At 41.1% G+C, this 20,131-nt stretch overlaps 1 protein-coding gene across 2 annotated transcripts in view; it reads left to right on the top strand.

Moving 5' to 3' along the window:
- The first annotated feature begins 2,674 nt into the window (after positions 1-2,674).
- Positions 2,675-20,131, top strand: part of sbf2 (SET binding factor 2) — an 83,395-nt gene continuing 65,938 nt past the window's right edge. For both annotated transcript variants that reach the window (XM_076022378.1, XM_076022369.1), the window contains exons 1-2: positions 2,675-2,832; positions 14,563-14,648. In XM_076022378.1, the coding sequence (XP_075878493.1) occupies positions 2,778-2,832; positions 14,563-14,648 (141 nt within the window). In that variant the 5' untranslated portion in view covers positions 2,675-2,777. The remainder of the gene's footprint in view (positions 2,833-14,562; positions 14,649-20,131) is intronic.

The raw sequence follows: 20,131 nt of genomic DNA, 5'->3' as shown, positions 1-20,131 counted from the left end.
CCAAACATTCCTCTCTCTCTAACTTCGCAGCAGTTGATTGTCTTAAAATGAGGGTGGAAGAATGCATTCAATGTCTGCCTCTCGGGGCACTCCTCGGCACGGTGAAGTTCCATTTCAGCTTGAAGCAGACTGGATGATGAATAGGAGATCAGAAAATATACAATCATTGGGTAACCGATTAAATATGTAAGCGTGCCCGACAGTAAACACAAAAAACTTGATGTGTTTGTGTACACAAGGCAAATACTTGACCCAGGACTCCAGTCTGTAATTTATTTGATTGAATACTTGAACCTTAACCCTTAAAACTGAGATGGAATTTTACAATTGTCTAAAATTAAATCTGTCGCCAGGAAAGACTTTGAACAATAATCAGTTAACTGTTTACCCAAGGATTACTTCAATTTGAATCATCTCTGTTATGTTTCAAAGTGTCACAGCTATCAGCCCCCTGCGTAGCGGCACGGTGAACCGCTCTGAACCTGCTTGCAGAACATTTTTTCAGCCCCAAACCATGCGCACGTGTGTCTATATTAATGTTAAATATGTGTAAACAAGTGGGGATCCATTTTTCAAATCGGGGCACGGAAAACAGTTTATGTTATGAGGCTCAAAACAACATGTGGCAGATGTGGATACAAGCTCCCACAGGGAAACACGAGGTGCCTTTAGAAATAACAAGCTTCATACCACTGACTCACAGCTAATGTGGATCTGTGTCTCTTCATGAGATACAGGAAAATCCACACTTGTGATAGCAGAGCCGATGCCAAAAAGGCCAAAATCACACAATCTAGCTCCTTCAACTTGTAAGTTTTTTGTTGTTTTTTTAAATACGGTAAATGAAATTCTTGTTTTAGAATCCTTAAACTTCCTTTGTAGACATTTCAAAGAAGTGTGTTGTAAAGTGGGTATCTACGCATGGTCATCATTTCAGTTTTGATTTTGTTTTAGTTTCAAAAGTGCAGATGCCAGTAGGAAAATACTTTCTGACAACAGCACAACTGAAAGAATAACCTCATCTATTTCTCAATTTTTATTGGTCTTACACAGAAACAGCATGTGGTTTATTTTTATCTCATGCAACTACATTCCTCACAAACTGTCTTATTTTAAATTCCAAAAAAGAAACAAAAAAAGAGTAAATGTTAAACACATGTGCTGCGAACTGACAAAGCTTTAGTAAGCGCTGAGCAATGAAAATTGCCTTGGGTGGACAAGAAATCTCGTCACCGGAGTTTATAACCGGAGATTGTGCAATCTTGTCAACAGATAAATCTGCTGTTGTTTTTTGGCTCCTTATATAGCAATAGTTTGCTTGTCCTTCATTAAAGTTTTGGAAACGCGGTGAGTGTCGTTGTCTGGGTGGATCCTGCCCTTTAAGAGTGAACAGGTAAGAGTGACAGGAAGCCTGAGCAACTCACTCAGTGCGCCAGAAAGAGGAGGGTGTCAACCCCAAAGGCACAAATCTGAGAGATGATTCATGATTATTTCAATGCTGACTTCAACCTCATACCTGGAAGTGTGTGTTGTTTACCCTCCCATGACCTTCTCAACATTTTTTCTTAATGATAAGCGCCACAAACATCCCATCGACACATCTCCAGGCACATCAGAATTGACTGTGTCAGCTGTGTCCCTGCTCGTTCACTTTGGCAGCGTGTGCTTCTCTTGGACGCACTAGCTTTGGTGAGGAATCGTCTGGTCTATTTTCTCGTGACATCTTTTCCCATTTCCAAACTATCATAATGAAACACCACAAACATTATCTCCAGCCCTTTTCAAAAACTTTTTTGTAAAACTTATATTGAACTACCACTTGCCATTTTTTAAATTTATACTTTATTGCATGTAAAATCACATGGGGTTCCGCCACACCAACAATTCAATGCCATGTAATGTGATGCAATAAATAAAGCCTTTGAATCTTGAATCTGGAAAACTCACAGAATGATACATAACTTAAGTTTGAAATATGGGTATTCTTTGATCCCCTCATTAAAAAGGTGCAGTTGGGAGGGCTTAGTTTGAAGCACAGGGGGAATCAATCTTACAATTGTTTAATATAACTAGTGTCCCGTTGGACTGGTCAATGATAATAAATCCAAAATGACTAAAAATAATAATAATAATATTTTTTTTAAAAAAGTTAGATAACATGACTTTGTACTGCGGAGTGCAACAATCAACAATAAGATCAGAACAGCTGCTTGACTCGTGGTCAACACAAGACTGCATGTCTAGCCCGAAGACTTTTTTTTCACTCTAATATCTGCGTTATCAGTTTGTGTTGATATTTTATCATTAAATTTGTATGGAAAAGCACATCTGTCAAATATAATGCTGATGCATCACTATCTGAGATAGTTATCGTGCCTTACACAATTTCAAAATGTCCAAATGGTTTAATGCAACCGTTTAGCCCTTTGGAAGCTCTTAAAAGGATGTTTGGAGGGTCTCCAGGAGGGAATCCAAACTCTGAATCAATGTTATTTCCAATATAGAAGCACTGACTTACAGCTTTGCGTTTAAATTCGACGCCACATACAATAATAAAAATAAAATAACTCTATAAATCAATTGGGTGGGGGCACGCCATGTGCCTAGAAGGAAGCTCTGTTGGGAGACGCACAGTGCAGTATTTGTAAACTGGAAGGTCCCACGCCCATGGATGTCTCCCGCCAGTGGACGCAGGCGCACTAGCGGCGCTTCTGTCAAACATGGCTGTGCTCTGGAAGAAGGGAAAATGCTGAATTGTGTTGGGAAAAGCAGCAGACATGGCTAGATTGGCTGACTATTTCGTTGTGGTGGGATACGACCAGGAGAAATCCGGTAAGTTGGGGCGGCGGGGCGGCTCGCAGGGTTGACGGTGGTTGTCCAGGCCGCCAGTCACTGTGGAGATGATGTTGATGCTACTTTAGCTTCGCGCTGCTGTTAGCTTCACGTTAGCCGCAGCTACCAAGCAGGACGGGGAAAGCCCTCCTTTCTCCCCCTCTTCTTTCCCCCAGTAACCAGCCACATTCTCAATATCTCCCGGCTGGTTTTAGCTATAAAGGCTAAAACCAGCAGAAGCAACCAGTGGCAGACTCGTTACGAATAACTCCCGTTTCTCACCCGAAACAGTCTAAACTTTTCTTCATTCCTAAAATAAAATTCTTTCACATCCTGTCCCTGTTGATCGCGCTGCTGTCAGATCCAGAGGAGGTTCCTTTCACTGCTCGCCAGTGGGCTCAGTAGCGCCTACTGACTTACCAACTAATACCATAATACGATCATAACAACTCAAGTCTGTCTCTTCATTCACCAGATGACCCCAGAACCGGCTAAGTGGTGGTTAAATGGTTAAGTGTTGTGTACGTCTGTTGCCCAGTTGATGACACTGGTGCTCCCCGCTTCTTTGCCTCGCTGCCGTGTTTTGGTTGTGTTTGGTAGCCGCTGCAGCAACACCTGTCAATGATTGGTCGTGTTATATTTGTTTTCTGCCGGAAGAGTCCCCAGCTTGATGGGCGGAACCTTTCGTACAACTGTACCTCCTCCTCTACCTCCTCTTCGTTCTCCTCCTCATGGACCCAGATCCCTTCTTCCTGCTGTTGCACTGCAGTGAGACACGGAGCTCCCCCACTTCACTTCCAGCAGCAGCAGTCTCACATTCTCTTAATTCAACCGTCTCACACATACTTTTTGGAGCAGTGCCATTCCATTTTGAAATTGCATGGATGCAGAGTTCTCACCCTCATACTTTTGCGTTGTTCCCCTTTGCTGCTTCTTCTGCAGCTCTGCAGTCAGTGTCTTCCAGTTGCTTTGGAGGCAGTGCAGAGAAAGTGGGATTTAATTGCACAGTTCTGCATTTCCGTTTGGAATCCCGTCAGAGTCATGAGTTGCCAAGAGGGGACTTGAGCAGCTGAGTGGTTTTTAGTCGCCGTAGACTGCCATGCAGAAATGGCAAGCATCAACTAATAAATACCATTTTGTGTGTGCAAAAGGGACAAAATGTTCCTGGCCTCATCAAAGGCAGACAGTTGCACAGGCTCATTACAGAGAAACAGAGGGACCATAACTTAAGTTGTTTTCCCGTGTGTGGCTGCTGATTAAGTAGATACCAAGAGCAAGCGATCAGAGATTTACTTTGAGAAGTGTGCTGTAACAGGCTGAGGGCTTGTCCACATGCAAGCCACGGGCTCAGCTCAGGACAAAATGATCCCCTGTTCCGTATTAGATTGCTGCTTTTGTAATTTTCCTTTAAGGGTAATGTAGCATTGCATTTGCTGGTTTAGGCTGATGCCCGCAAGGAAATACCCTTTAATTGTAAGTGGCTGTGATTTATTTCACAACCTTAGGGTGAAAATAGGGACCGAAATGAAGGAGATGGCCGCACATTTTCAAACCATTAGTGCACTGCCTTTTCCATTAAGTGACGCTGGATGATAGAGGCCAGCCTGGTCACAGTAAATGTGCAGCAGGTCGTCTAGACAACAGATTTTTCCTGTCCACCTCGCCTGCTAATTTGAACCAGGGATCCCAACGCAGGTCATTACCAAGCCTCCTGTGCTGCACTGGCTTTTGCTCCACTAGCCTGACCCAGTTCAGCTAAGCATGCATCCAATCTGTTGAAGGGGATTGGCTCAAAGCACCGTAGTTGTGAGTGAGAATTAGACACCCGGCTCTTAATCAGTGCGAGTTGATGAACTTTTATCTGTCGTATGAATAACAGCTGTAGTAGAGGTACGGCTTTGCTGTGCAGTGGTGAAACAAGCAGGTGTGTCACGTGTCTAAATGAGTGCAGTCACACATCTCAGTGGAGATGCGGTGGTAAGAATACTTGCACATATGTCACATGCATAATGTTAAGTTTCAGTAATTGATCGTTTCAAGCTATTGCGGGTTTATATTTTCATTGCCTTGCTGATAGTGATCTCCTCTCCCAGGGTAAAATAAATAGGGTAAATTTTATTTTGAAGCTCACACATGGTGCAAAATTCACTTAAACAATGTTTTCTAACAACGATATGTGTCTCTAACCTGTCGGTAAAATATCCAGGAATGAGAGTAGTCCTTTGCTTTGCAAGCTCGGTCAACTTTTCAGAGAGCGTGGGCTGTAACACACATCTCTGTAAACCAGCACTTTGTGATGTCACAAAGGGCACTGATACTTTTTCCAGCTGAGTGACAACACAGAAAGTCCCTTCCACTTGATGTGTGGTAGTTGCCTTTCTCTGCCCTTTCCCAAACATGTGGAAGGTTCAATAAAGCCATAATCTTAAACCAAGTATAATCTTAAACCAGGTATCCATAAACCCGGCTAAATGGTTTATGGACACCTGTGCATGGTTTCAGGATGAATAATCGTGTAAAACTGCTTCACTGCAGCCCAGGATGAAAAATAAGCAGTAACACATATTTTTTTAATTGGTCGACAGGTGATCAATTTGAATGATTCATTTAGATGTTTGTCGCTAATGATGTAATCAGTACACAATGATTTTTAAACAAACAGAGTAATTGGGCTGCTTTTAGTCTTGCAATCTGTTGCTGACCCTTGATATCTTTGACAGTGTTTCACCTCTTCGCGAATGTACACATGGCTCTAGAACCTGCTCCCTGGAGAATCTCATGGGCCGCAAACTATGCAAATATGCCTGTGTCCAACTGTCTCGCATTTTCCTTTGCGAGGAAGTGAGTTTCTCATTATTGGCAAGATTTTATATACGGTCTGGCGTGCTGTTCGCCGTAAATTGTAATTTGCCAAGCAAAGGGAAGGAATTCGCCCCGGGACCTTTCACAAAAAGTTTACTGGATAGGTATAGCCTTTTATTGAATCAAACTGTTTTTGGAATGTGTTTTACAGACACACTAACCAATGCTCACTCTTTGTGACTTAATGGTTTGGATTTTCTGGTCTAGGCTCGGAGGAAATTACTTATATAACCTAGAATACCAAAAAAAAATAAATGCTTCCAAATGTCGAAGAATAGAATATGGCCAACTGCAGATTTCTTCAATGGCGTGATGCAGCTGTTTTCCCTGAAAGTAGCGAAGCTTTAGATGTGCGCGAAGGTAACTCTGAACATCTGATTCATTTTGCACCGTCATGTTGCATGACTCCAACTCATGCATGCCTCTTGACCATGTTTTAAATAGCTGCACCAAGAATAATTCTGTGCCGGGTTTTATGCCCTTTGATGAATTGACTTTCTGTTGGCCCGTCTAAAAGAGTGTTTGCTTTGTGCCGGCTCTGCTGGCACACCCACAAGGGAACTGCTTTGGCAGTAAAAACAGCTTAAACAACAGAAACCGGCATCTAAATCTCCGAGAGGTTTAGATTTCCTGTCTGCTATTTGTGCTGAGCGACGACAATAAAACATGTTGGTGTTACTGTGGTTTGTTTTGATGGTTGATTCCTCCAAACCTATATGTGTACCTCCGCCCACTTCCCTTCTTAAACCAATCCAGGCCAGAACTTGGTTTTCACTCGAGCATACGTTGGCCTACAGTACTTCACATTTGTAGTTTCTTTGAACAGATTATTTTGATTAGCGCCTGGTTCTGTCAGGCTACCAGTCACACATCTGTCCATCCTGGCTTCTGTGCTTTAATAATGTTTTCCCCATCCTGCGGGAATGCCTGCACAATGCCGCCGCTTAAAGGTTTGTGTTTTGTCTTTGTCGTAAAACATGCATAAAATTAAGAATAAGTTCTGTTTTTATGCAGAAGGGACGTCATTTGATAAGTGGATGCTAATTATGTTCATTGTGAGTGAAATCACATCTTGTACTTTTGATTAACAATCCTTGTAGTCTGTTTTCCACATTTGAAACCTCTGAGTCTCCGTCTAAAATATGCAGTGCAAACTAGGTTCACCGCAGCATTAACTGCTCACTAAGGGGACCGCGGCTTAGGCTAAAGTGAGGCTAAGAAATGCGATAAAGTAATACTATTTGGTGCTTAGGGTCTGGCTCCCCTCCACGGCTAGACATATTGATTTCATGATGCAGATGCCAAGTCTTGAAGCACTGCCAAACGCTGTGGTTGGTTCTTCTAAATTATTATTAGTTCTTCAAGTTGGAGCCCCTGTCAGCCACGGTGTTCTTTCAGCCCCAAGAGGCTGTTTGTGGTTTGTAAAAGGTGCCACATTAATGTTGTAACTGAGAGTCGTATGGCAGATGTGGTACGGTTTTTGCATCTGTTTCACGCCCTGTTAGAGCTGCTGCTGCCTCCACTGATTGTTTTCTTTTTGACTCCGAGTTTTGGCTGCTTGGCGTTGGGATCAGACTCGGTGGTGAGAGGCATCCTGACCACAATGGAGGAGTTCCTTCCTCTCCGTTGTAGAGTTCAAAACTGACATGTCGGGGAAACTCCACTGGCTGTAGTTCCACTGCTGCCAGTTCCTTGATAAGATGTTATACAACTAGAGCGTAGAGGATTTTTTTGTCTTTGTTTGCTTAATGCACATTGTGCTAAAGTTCACACCAGGAAATGTTTTATTCAGCACATGTAAATGAAATAGAGCAGATGGAACAGGTGTGTTTGGAGGAACATTTGGGTCAAGAGCGTTAGCACCGGGGTTAGCGCATGACATTTTCTTAATATGACACGACTGAGCCCTTCACCAGCCTGGAAAGTGTTAATATAAATAAATTCTATCATCTAGTATCAGCTGTTCAATATTTTCCGAACCACTTCACTTTACTTTTTAATTGAAAGTGGGGTTAACAGAATGAAAGTGCTGCTTGTATTTTTCTTGTGTGTCATAACAGGTTAAAAGAAAAGGGAGGTGGAGGTTGTTTTTATTGAAACGATTCAAGCCAATTTTTACGTACGTCAACAAAGCGCGTATTGAAGATGAAAATGTGTATTTATTATGTCAAAGATATGAATCTGGACTTTTCCCGAGATGAATTAGAGCCAGCAGCAGCCGTCTATTTGATATTGATATTTCACTCCCCTGGGTGCTGCTGTTTGACTTCCTGGATTTGACGTGACATCATTGGTTCGTTAATCTCCGATACCCTTTTTTCATGCAAATGGTGCAGCGGCCCATTACTTTGCATGACTCCCACGCAGGACATTTCGAGCAGATTAGTTTCTGAACGATTGCCAGCCCCAAGACCAAATCAGTCGTTTCTGTTATTCAACAGGCTACTTGCTGTTGGAGAGCTAAATCGGTTTTGGAAAGTCTTTATCGCGGTCTGCTGAAAATTTTCATTTGGCAAATTTCAAACACGCCTGTCTGTCGCAGGTGTGTGGGAGACTCAAGACATTATAGGAAATGAAGTGGCTGTGTACACAATGGCTGGAAATGAAGGATAAGACGTCAGGTTATTTGGTGTTTACTCAAGGTGGATGCAGTGACATTTTGTCAGCGTATCTGACAGGAGTGGATGGAATATGTCCAGCAGACTGATAACATCCCTCATGGCTTAGAGCTAGTTTATTTTTCAGTTGTTCTGGACGAAATTTCAGTCTGTAAATTAGTCCGAAGTTTTTAGTTGTCTCTGCTTTTGCGTGTATGCAAGACGTCTTTCCTCTTGTGGCAGTAACAGGTGGTGACATCCACATGACACCATCCTCCTAAGGTTCCCGTATGTTTAGGCACCATTAACGTCAAAACGTTTGGTTCTGTGTCGGAAAAAAAAAGAAGTTCCTAGATGTTCTATTTTACGGTCCAAGTATTTTTTGAATTGTTGCGGTTATGGTTATATCATTCACTGTAATTTTGCCATGTTTAAAACTGGGCTATTATTCCTGTTATCTTATCCACATGTCCATGTCATAACAAATTCAGGTCAAATATTAAGGCCAGAGTTGTATTTTCCTATCTTTGTCTATAAGCCAATGCTACACAGTGTTTGTCAGTGCCGTTACACTATGCCAAGCTAAGGCAGCTGTTGTAATGACTGAACCTACTGTGTCATGATCAACACATTGACAGCTTTTCTTTATTCATGGTTCGTGGCAAAAAATGTAGTTGCACATTTCTGTGTTGAGCAAAGTTTGTTAGCCACCTATTAAATCACTGATAAAAAATAAATCTAAACACGCATATACACATACATTACATTAAATGATTGTGTGTTGTTTTTCCTAGTCATCACAGTGATAGGTGATCTGAAATAGTTGTGGTGTGTTCCACCTCTGTGAACGGTGGGGTCAAAATCAGAAAATGACTGCTGACGTGGACCTGCGTCACCTAGATGCGTCTCTGGCCAATCCATACATAGTAAGCATCTGGCTGATTTAGTCAACAGGAACAGCCGTGAGATAAATCAAGAAGACAAATTAGCTTTTTTTCCCCCCCTTCTTTCTTCTGTGGAGAGAAGAAACATCTGCTCTAATCAAGAAAGACCAACAACTTTCTCTCTGCGTTTCCTCATTTTGTGTTCATCCTGCGCTAAATCACGCAATCTAGTCATAAATTATGGGGGACATTAAATCTTTTTCAAGTCAGATACTTGTGTGTGTTGCGGCGTGACTTCACTGTGAAGGCAAGGCAGACACGCATCCCTGCTTAGTTCGTCTCAGAGAGGATATTGTTAAAACCTGGAATGTCTGTTTATGAAATATACAATATGTGCACGTATGACAAAGCACAATTGGTGGATTTAAGATTTTTCCCCAAAGTGCAATATTTGGCTCAGTATGGAGTCATGGGTTATGTATTTTTATACAGCTATGTTAGCCTTGCAAGGCAGCTGGACTGCTGAAAGATTTTACATGTGGGGTAAATTTCCAAATAAATTTCACTTCCAATCTGAATCTGATTGGAAAATAATGCGACCGTGGAAGCCACCGCAAGCTCGTGGAAAATTGCTATTAGAAAAACTGGCTTGGGCCAAATCCCAGTTAAAGACAGCAGATCAGCACAGATGCCATATTGAAGGGGGCTTGGCAGGTAATAGAAAGAGTTGCACGAATAACAGCTTTCTCATGACAGTGACAGTAGCCTGTTTAAATATATGTCAGAAAAGGTCTGCTTAACTGCCACTTGAATTTCTGAATTCTATTTCAAGGTTTGTAGATTGTCTAACATTTTTTATAGACTGTTGATTTTCACTCGTGTTGACTTAAGGCTGCATGTTTTAAACAAGACTTTATTGAATGTACCATAAAAAAAAAAAAACAATGGGAAAAAAATAATTTTGTCATAAAACTTAAGGTTGTGTTACTTAATGATGTTCTTTCTTTTATTATATCAATGATTTAAAAGAGATAAGAATTGGTTTGAAAGAGTTTATGTTAAAATGAATTAGTAATCAATTCATAAATTAATTAAGCCTTAATAAACAGTTGTTCCATTTAAGTGTATTGAGGACTGTTCTTTAAAAGTAATGACAAATTCATCAATTTTGTATTTCATGCACAGTTGACAGTGGCTCCAAAACAAAGTCATGCAATTTGATTTCAAATGTTTTTTTTTATTTTTATTTTTATTTTTTAATTTTGTGAAATCATTTTGTTATAATGATTTATGTTTTTGTCAAGGAAAAAAAAAATGCTCTTCAAATGAGACAAAGAGAAACTTTATGAATTATAAAGGCATATATTTGCCAAGGTAAGGTTGTCCTGAATAAACTGGATTCGACACAAATTTCAGAAAAACCTGCATAAATTCTTAATTAATAATAATTATTATTATTTTTTATAATAATTATGATCATATAGAGGTAAGCCATGCTCTTCAGCACGCACACGGACACGGGGGGTTGAAATGGCCTTGTACTCATTTGATCAGCATCTGCAAGAGTAAATAAATTTTAACAATACTTAATTTTGGATTCGGTCCTGGTCGTGTTTCGCCAGCGGATGTTCAAATTAGCATGTTCCCTTTGAGGTCTGGGTTCTATTATCCCAACTGATGGGGCTCTTTATAGTTGTCAGGGGGGTCGTTTTTGAAAGCACATCTTGTTTTAATACAAAAGCGCAGCCTCTCGGTATGTGAGGAATTTTGTCTTTTATTTTCATCCGTGGTTGAAAATCAGAACTTGGAGCGCAGGAAGCATGTGATTTCAATTAGCCGAGCCGTAAAGACCCGAAGACACGTAATGGTCAGATGGACTGATGGTTCTGTGCAGTGTCCGGACACCCTGCTCGGGTCTACAGGTGAACAAAAGGCTGAAATATAGTCCTTATCCACATCCCCGCTGTATTGTACATTATGTACAGTCATCAAACAAGACCTATCATGGCTGGGACCCGAGAGCCTCATTATGGTACATAGGTCTCCGTTTTAAAGATTTGTTGACAGTGGGGTGGACGCGCTCCGTTCAAGAGGGCCACTGAGGACTTCATATCATCTAAAACGATGAAGCTGACTCATTATTTCATCACTGGAACAACTTGCCTCCCATTCAAGCAGTCTGAACCCAGATTACTACATTGGGGTTTTTTAGCAGTTTATTCTTGAGAGCCTGACGCTGACTCATGGCATTGAAACATGTTGAGGTAAAAGTAAAAGTAGAAGATATATTGAATGTGTTCCATAAAAGAACAACAGTTACTCATCTTTCTAGTTTCATTGACTTTTATATTTAATATAGTATTTTTTACATTCACTTACTTGATGAATCGTTAGAATTCTTGATGGAATACTTAAGTTCGTGAAGAATTTATTTCCACAGCCCCATTTATTTTATTTGCTGCTTATAAAGCAGAGATGATCTTGGTTATGGTTCAACTCAGATGGTCAGTTCCACGTTTTATCGAAATCCGATTATAAGATACGTCTGCCAACACAGTCCCTCAGGGTGAAAACCTCACATAAGAACCTCTTCAAACTTTCAGACATGAGGAGCCAGAGGTCTGATCAATCAGCCGCCTGAATGGAGCAACGCTCCTCAGCCAAAAACCCCGCCCAGCGAAGAATTACCAGAATGAGAAAGAGAATTTCTCTTTAATGATGCCATAAACAAGAAAAAAAAATCCCATTTCTAGTTTCACCCACAACATTTAAATAAGTTCCTAGAAAAGGGCCACGTATTCAATCTTTGCCTCGTAATCTACTGATGAACAATTTTCTTCTTGGCGAAAGAGTGGAAGCTGTCGAAAAGTTAGTATGAGTTGAAAATAGCATAAAGATGAAGTCATAAAGAGGAGGATGCGCATCGTGTTGTGTTTTCAGTCATCGTGCCATGAATTATTACACCCACTTTAGCTCTCAGTGTTGCAAGACGGCCACTCGGGGTTTTTGGGGGAAAATCTGAGAGGGGCTTTTTTTTTGTCAATGGTAAAACATTCGATGTCCAGCCTCACACATCTGGCTGGATAGCTGAGTACGAAGGCCGACACACCTGCTATATATCAGCTGTCTCTCTTTCCCTCTCTTTCTTACATTCTGGGTGCACAACCTGGTTCTCTTTCACCCCGATCTCACCAGATATTTACGTTATGTCACTGCCGATCCTTTGGAAAAGTTACAACCTTTGGCATCAAGCAGATGCACATATGGGTTTAATGTACCTGTGAGGTTGTCCGTGATATTCTTAGAAAACATAGGCAGGATGCAGCGCAACGTACTCTCCAAGGTAAGGAAAGGCCTGGAGGGAAGGAAGGTCAGCTTTGAATGGACGGACGGACGGACGGACGGACGGACGGACGGACGGACGGACGGACGGACGGACGGACAGCGGGACCCTGGCGGACCAACAGGACCCTTACCTGGAGGGCTAGAACTTGTGCACCCAAAATTTTTAGTAGTGATAGACCCATATGGGTTTCTCGGGGCCGATACCAAGACCAATTTTTAGTAGTCAAGGGGGCTGATAACCAATACTTAAAGCCGATATTAATTTGCGGTAAAAGTGGAAATATTAGCATCAAAATGTTGTCAATAATACGAACGCCAGCACTTAACTTTGTTTAAATGCCTTTAAGCCAGTTTTTTGTCAAAGTGGGTTACACAGGATGGACAAATATTTGACAGGGGCGAAAAGAAGAATTCAGTAGTCCTGCGGTGACCAGTGTTCTTTGTTGTTGTTGGGCACTTTTGTCTGTAGAATGGTTCCGCGAGTAGCTGCGGAACGATGGTGTCGTTCACGCCAGACTTGAATCAGGGTGCACCTCCGCGGCCGGCTCGCGCCGCGCAGCGATCGTTTCGGCGTCTGGTCTGTTTGCTTTCTAATGCGCGAGCCGCGAGCGAAAAAGCCAGAGGACAATGAACAGTTGTCGAGCTCTGATAGAACGTAATCAAACACCTTTGCATCAGCGCGTGATGTACGCCGTGACTGGCGCGATTATGACTTGGCGCATGCAACGCTCAATGTCATCCCGTGTGGCAGGTAGAAAATGTGACATTGTCGCATGACTGATGTTGATGCGGTCAATTTCATCAAAACAAGACCCCTGAAAGCGCGGCTATTCTCTGCACTTTGTGAGGAGATGGGAGCACGACATAAAGCTGTGTTGTTTCACAGGGAAGCCAGGATGGTGGATGTCAAAAAAAGTTATTTGCACAGCAGAAAAGTGAAAGGAGTATTCTTGTTTAAAAAGTAATGTTCAGGATTTGATGTCACAAAGAGTGATTTGCTAAAGTTGTTTATTTGTACAAAATAAATGAAGAGAAAAGTGAAATGAATCTTCATGATAAAAATGGTTTTGATATCACAAAAAGTGGTGTGCCAAAGGTAAAACATCATTTGAACATTTATATTGTTTCAGTGAATTTGAAAAAAACTATTTTGTCACCATTTTGGCTTTTTTTTGGGGGGGGATGAATTTTTTTGTTCCTCCAAGGTGGGGTGTGACAGAGAAAGTTTGAGAACCACTGCCTTAATGCCATGCAAGTCTATGGGGTCAAAAGTCAACTTTGTCCTAGAGACATGGGGCCACTTGCAGGTTCATCGGGATCCCTCAAGACACAGCCACGTCAAATTTGGGGCTTCTAGCCCATGAGGAACCCCGAAACCCTAACCCTAATTCCAGCAGTAACCCTAACCCTAACCCTAATTCCAGCCTTATCGCTAACCCTAATGCCATTGCAAGTCTATGGGGTCAAAAGTCAACTTTGTCCTAGAGACATGGGACCACTTGCAGGTTCATCGGGATCCCTCAAGACACAGCCACGTCAAATTTGGGGCTTCTAGGCCCAAATTTGGGGGGGCATAAAAAATTGCCTTAAAAATGTTAAATGAAAAATTATCGGTTGATCCCTTATTATTAGTGCCTTATAGCTGAATCCAGGATTTTACCATCAACACCACCTTCCAAGGGTGGACCTGCAGCAGCCAATCATCTGCCTCCATCCATCCCTCTCCTCCGCATCCTCTTATTTCACACCAACTAATTCACGTCCTCTTCCACTACGACCATAAATCTGCCTCTCTGCTCTTCCTCTTGGCCTCCTGCCCGGCAGCTCCAACCTCAGCAAGCTTTCTTCCTGTGCTTAGTACAATGAAACCGTCATGGAACATTCTAATCTACAACGCAAACGGGGGGGACTTTTCCGTGTCTGGAATGAAATCTCTCGGGTGTTAATCAAGTTATTGAACCATGAGCAAACAGGTGTATCCAACAAGAACCTTCTTCTCCGTGACGTCTGATGACAATCTTCCTGTGTCTCTCTATTGGCAGGCTCAGGTGAAGGATGTGGGAAGATCATTCGGCGATTCCCCAAGAAGGACTGGGAAGGGACGGCCTTCCCTCAGGGGGTGGAGATGGTGAGTGTGAATGGGCTTCTGGCCATCTATTACGTCACGCTAATATAACATAATAAGAAGGGTACTCGACTCAATACATGATTCTGCCCTTTTTGATCTCGTTTAGAAGTATGGTTAAAATATAATAGAATAAAAACAACCTGAAAGAAAAAAAATAGCTCACTAACAGCTATATACGTATGATTGAGGGTTTTTTCTCAGCCAAAGGTTTTTCTTCAAACGCTACTCAAACTACTGAACTCTTGAACTTGAACTCTCTGAATTATTGCCTCAAATGGTTTATTAGAATTTTGTTATTTCTGTATGCCAATTTTCTCTGGCTGCTGTGTTTGTGCTGTTGTGATAAAAAAAAAAAAAAAAACACTGCCAAGTGGTGAAAATCAGCAAATACAACTGAGACTGAATATTTAGTTTGATTGAACAATTAAAAAAAAATACTAAATCTGTTTTTTAGGGTTTTTGTAAGATTTCTTTTTTTTTTTTTTTTTTTTTTTAATATACTGTACTTTCCACTCTCATTTCTGATGTCAGCGAGCAGAACTGGATATATGGAGTTCATTTTACTCCCTGGATAACATTTATCATTTATCCTTCAGTTAAATGATTGTCTCATTTTAGTGACCTCTTGTCTGTGAGCCAGTCAGTGATAATGGTTTGCTCTGCCAACACCTTTTGGCTAGGAATCCATTTTTCTGATGGATGTGACCCTGCATATATGTGCGTTGTTACAGTTGTTAAGAAAGGGAACAATTTCTTCCAGTTTGGCCTCGAAAGTTCTGATCGGGGAACAGCCCTTGTGTAACATAAATGCAGCTAAGCCCCTTGTGCGCAGGCTAATACCAAAAGTAAGGGTGATATAACAATACACGGCAGAACGTGAGTCAGGCTTTATTGAGTGACAGTAATGACTTTTAGTCACATAGTTGAAAGGATAACGCTGAGAAACATTAAAGATGTTAGCGCAGAACGAGTGAATTCCTTTCATTTTCCACAGAATGAATCTTGGTGTTTTCTTAACAGGCTGATGTCTGATTGTCTTCATCGTTCTTGTGACCTGGCTATTTGGTGTTGGCATTCCAGGCCACTATCACAGTCTCATTGCTGGAGCTTGCAGTTAATGTGTATCCCTCCAGTTGCACAGTTATCAAGTGTCCCTGTTTTTAAAGCTACTTACAAATGAATAACTCACTGATTTGATAACGGGGGAAAAAAAAAAATCTCTGCGTTGAGTGAGAAGCATTTGTCGTGTGTAAATAAGATCTGCAGTGTCACCAAACGGCCAATTACAGGCCGAGGAATTGTCTTGTTTTGACATCGCATCGCTCGCGGAGCTTGTGCAGCAGATGTTGGCATTTCCTGTCTTAGATAAATCCTTAATAACTGTTTACTCAAATGTTTGTTTTTTTGAACCCTTTGACATGTTCTAATTGGGAAAGCCCATTCGTCCACAGCGCGAGGGCCAGCCTGCTATCTGATTCCCACTGCGTTCTGACCTTTTTAGTAAGAGCACTGCGTTATTTCTTGGCTTGTGTCCTCGCTGTTTGCACTCTGTGGGGTCTGTGGCGAGCGTCTGATAGGGTTACAGTAACAATGTCTGGCTGTGCTTATTGAGGTTGGGGAAAGTGTCTATTGCAATGTCACACTAGATTGTGTGCTAATCGTAATCCTTTTTTTTTTAAGGAGCATACTTTCAATTTTGGGAAAATTAGCCATTGGTTAAGTTTACCCCCCAAAGCAGGGACAAAATAATGTATTCAATTATATTATCAAGTCCAATTTAGTAGAAACCAGGTCATTACCAATGACAAATATGTGGATGATTAGTAGTTATACTTTGGAGAAAGAATTTCATGTTTTATGTGAACTTGAATTTACTGAGTGGTTGGCAGTGTTGGTTCCCATTGTGTTCAGGCTTTATGTGACAGTATTGTAAGCATTCAAATAGAAGTTGTTTTTTGAGGCTCTGTTTTGTATTTTCATGTCACAGTGTTCAGGTGACAGCAGGTCAACTATTGTGCACCATAGAAAGGCCAACTAACTGGATAATACGGGTCACTGTGGAAATCCAAGGTAAACAAAGGGAGTTAATGTCTGAACGGCAGGCATCCTTGTCGAGTAGATTTCTTTTTTTAAGGCAACTACAAACCTGAAATGTTTGTTAAGATTTAGCCCAATTTTTGGGAGATTATTAATTATTCCGTAATTAATAGTTATTCATAGCTGTATCTGATTTTTATCTTTTTTGTATTTATTTGCTCTTTGTCCATTTCTAGAGTGATGCAGTTACACAATAGATTAGTTTGTTCGATGGTATTTATAAGGCTATTAGAGACAATTAACCTAGCCTAGAACAACTGGCCATATTTTGAGTGGGTGGTTTGAATGGTATGCAGGCCCTTCTCTTGTGTAACTCGCCGAGTTTATTGGTGGCCACATAGTGATTATTGTTAGACGGAAGAAGTCGTACCGAGTTTACGCCGCAAATGCGGCGCCTCAAGCAACGATTAACAAAAATTAAAGTTTGTCCCGAAGTGTCCTGTCTGGAAAGGTGTCCAATAGAATCTTAGAGCTCTAACCGTTTGCCAAAATGAGGGTAATAAATCCGAGTACTTGGAAAGGAAGACCACTCAGCTCATGGAATGAGCAGAATTGGCTCTGTTTTCTCAGCATCATCACTCTGAGATCCTGTCATTGCTTCATGTAGTTTAAATTTAGAAACACTGTTTCAAGTATAGCACAACCTAAATGTAGCTCAGTGTTTCCAGATGTCATCGAGGACCTGCATACCAGTTGGGCTCTTTTTTTTTTTTCGCGTGCCTGTGGGGTTCTGCGCGCATTTTTGTCTCCCATCTCACTAAAGCGATTCCTTCAATGCTTCTTCATTATGTGTCAGCATGGACTGAAATTGGGACATAGTGCAATCCCCAGCGTGCAAGGAAAACATACGGCCAGCCTGATGTTTCTCATTGAAGGCAGCATGTCGAATGAAGAGGATGCATTAAGACACTTGAAGTTATTTTTGCCAGATACCAGGAATATTTATGTGGTGTTGGTCATAGACTGTGGTGCATAGAGGGAAAATGCAGTTTGTTGTGCATTCATGCAGTATTGTACCAAAAACGTATTGTTTAGAGCGTCATTTAGAAGAAAACGAAAAAAGAGCTGTTACTGTTTTTCACCCAAATTTGACATTGCGGACTGTAAAGTTTGTGTATTATTTTAATGTAATGTTCATACAGTTGCAAATTAACTTTTTGGGTGAAATGAAATTGTTGTGTATCATGTATTATATAATAATTCTTTCTCGTTTGTTTCGGTATGTAAAGCTACCAGTTACAGGTTGTTTGAGTTGTATGATTTTGATATTTGATTTTTACCATTGAAGAGTTGAACAAAAAAAAACAAAAATAAGTTTGAAGTCCTGGTGCCTTTGTACCTTGAATGGATATTGAAATTGACTAGATGAAACTGAAAACATTCAAAAATGGATTTATCTTTGTCTGAGATAAAGGGACGTGCACCAGACAAAGATAAATATGTTGACATTTTCTGCATTTTTTATGAGCAGCGACAGGAAAGGGGGGGGGGGGGGTTGTTTCCTTCTCTGTGGACGACAAAACTTTGGCCAACAGCCAAATGACTGACATTCCAACTTTGAACCTCAAACGAAGATGTGCCATATTGTTTAACGCAGCCACGAAACAATTCACTACTTTTTTCCGCTCTGTTTCTGGCCGGTTTGTAGAATGGTTATTAGTTGCAGATTCTCCCCGGGAAAAAAAAGCAGAATATGACTCACATTCAAACATAAAAGAACATCTGTTGAGAGCGGTGGATGAAGCGGGGCACAGCAAGCATCTTGCGGTCACAACAGACCCCCAGCAAGCCAAATAACCGACAGATGAGGAATGCAGGGAGAAAAAAAGCATTTACAACTGGTGCTGGGGAAAAATGTGTTTCTAATCTTTTCAGTCAAGTGATGATGACAGGAACCAGCCTGACTCCTCATCTGGTACAGATGAGCCTTTTCTGTGATGGAGGGTCAGAGCGTTGCTCACCTAGTAGGTTTCTATCCTCTGGAATCAAGCAGGTTGTAGGATCAGGTATGAGATTATCCCCAACCAACAGGATGGCAAAGCAATGTTTTCTCGATTGGGAATTTCAACGTTGTTTGGAACAACCTTTGTGGATTTGACAACAATGGGAACACAGTAGGACCATATTTCACTTTGGCAGATTAGAACACAAAAGAAGTTCATGGGTAAGTAACTCTGTCAGTGACCACATGTAACCCAGATGGACACCGGGAACTAAATCGCTTATAAAATCGAGGATCCTTGCCCAAGAATGTGGCCAACATCTCGGAAAACCGGACGCTGATCATTGGTTACGCTTCCTGGGTGCTGACAGCCTGTTGAGGCGGGACATATTGGAACATCAGTAACAACTACTAGCCAATGGGGGGAGCTGCCATGCACATGGGTCAATGGAAATGTCTTTGTCTTAGGATTTCCTCAAGGTTTTTTTCCAAATGAGCAAAATCTTTGGAAAACACCGCGCACTATACGGACATTAAAATTTCCGATTAATTTAAAATTGCGTCATCCTTTTTTTTTTTCTTTTTTTTCAATTTCACATTGTTCATATTAAATGCTGCAGCGTATTTGTGCTCTGCCACTACAAGGGAAAAAAAAATCATCACAATCACATAATAGAAATAGAAATTTAAAGGGCTTGCAATTTGATTATTGTGAAAACTCAATAACAGATTTTATCCAGGCCGCTGGTGCTTCCCTTCACTCTCTCCTTACTCCTTACTCCTTACTCATCTACCGCTCAGACAACTATTTAAAGTATTTTCCAACTGCCAGGAAATTCAGAGCACAACAAAAAAACATGTCACACAAGCACCAAAAGAATGCGCGGAATTACTTTGGTGTCTGCTGCCATGCTTGTTTATTTCACAGGCATCATTTGTTCAATAGTCGGCGTGTGCAACTCTTCATAACATCCGCTGCAATGGCGTAGACGCACAGTGAATGCAGGTTTGTCAGTTGTTTAGCTCCCGTCACTCCTGCCAGATGTGTTTTTCTTTTTTGCATGTGCGAGTCCTCACATTTCAAAGGCTTTCTTAATTTTATAAGACAACAAGACAACCAATAAAAATGTAATTACGTTTTTAATCTGATAAATAAAACCAAACACATTTGCCAAACCTGCCTTAAGGAGTACTTGGCTTATTTAAAGTTTTAATTAAAAAACAAACCCATAATGTCCTAATTACAGCAATGATTATAGCCAGTTTTTATTTTAATTGCTCAGTTAACATACGTATTTTTTTTTTAACAATTTACAACAAATGGTCAATTAAAAGATCCATATAAGTCCAACAATACGCTTCAGAACTGACACTTATTTGTTTGCTTGACTCATCGCCGGGCCCGTATGTACTGTATGTGCGTGCTGGCTGCAGAGGGATGTCT

The sequence above is a fragment of the Nelusetta ayraudi genome, unplaced genomic scaffold (genome assembly GCF_046127955.1).
Source record: "Nelusetta ayraudi isolate G7.1 ecotype Tasmania unplaced genomic scaffold, CSIRO-AGI_Nayr_v1 ptg000002l, whole genome shotgun sequence".
Lineage (NCBI taxonomy): Eukaryota > Metazoa > Chordata > Actinopteri > Tetraodontiformes > Monacanthidae > Nelusetta > Nelusetta ayraudi.
Note: the sequence above shows the minus strand (reverse complement) of the source record. Positions and strands in the feature narration are given on the sequence as shown.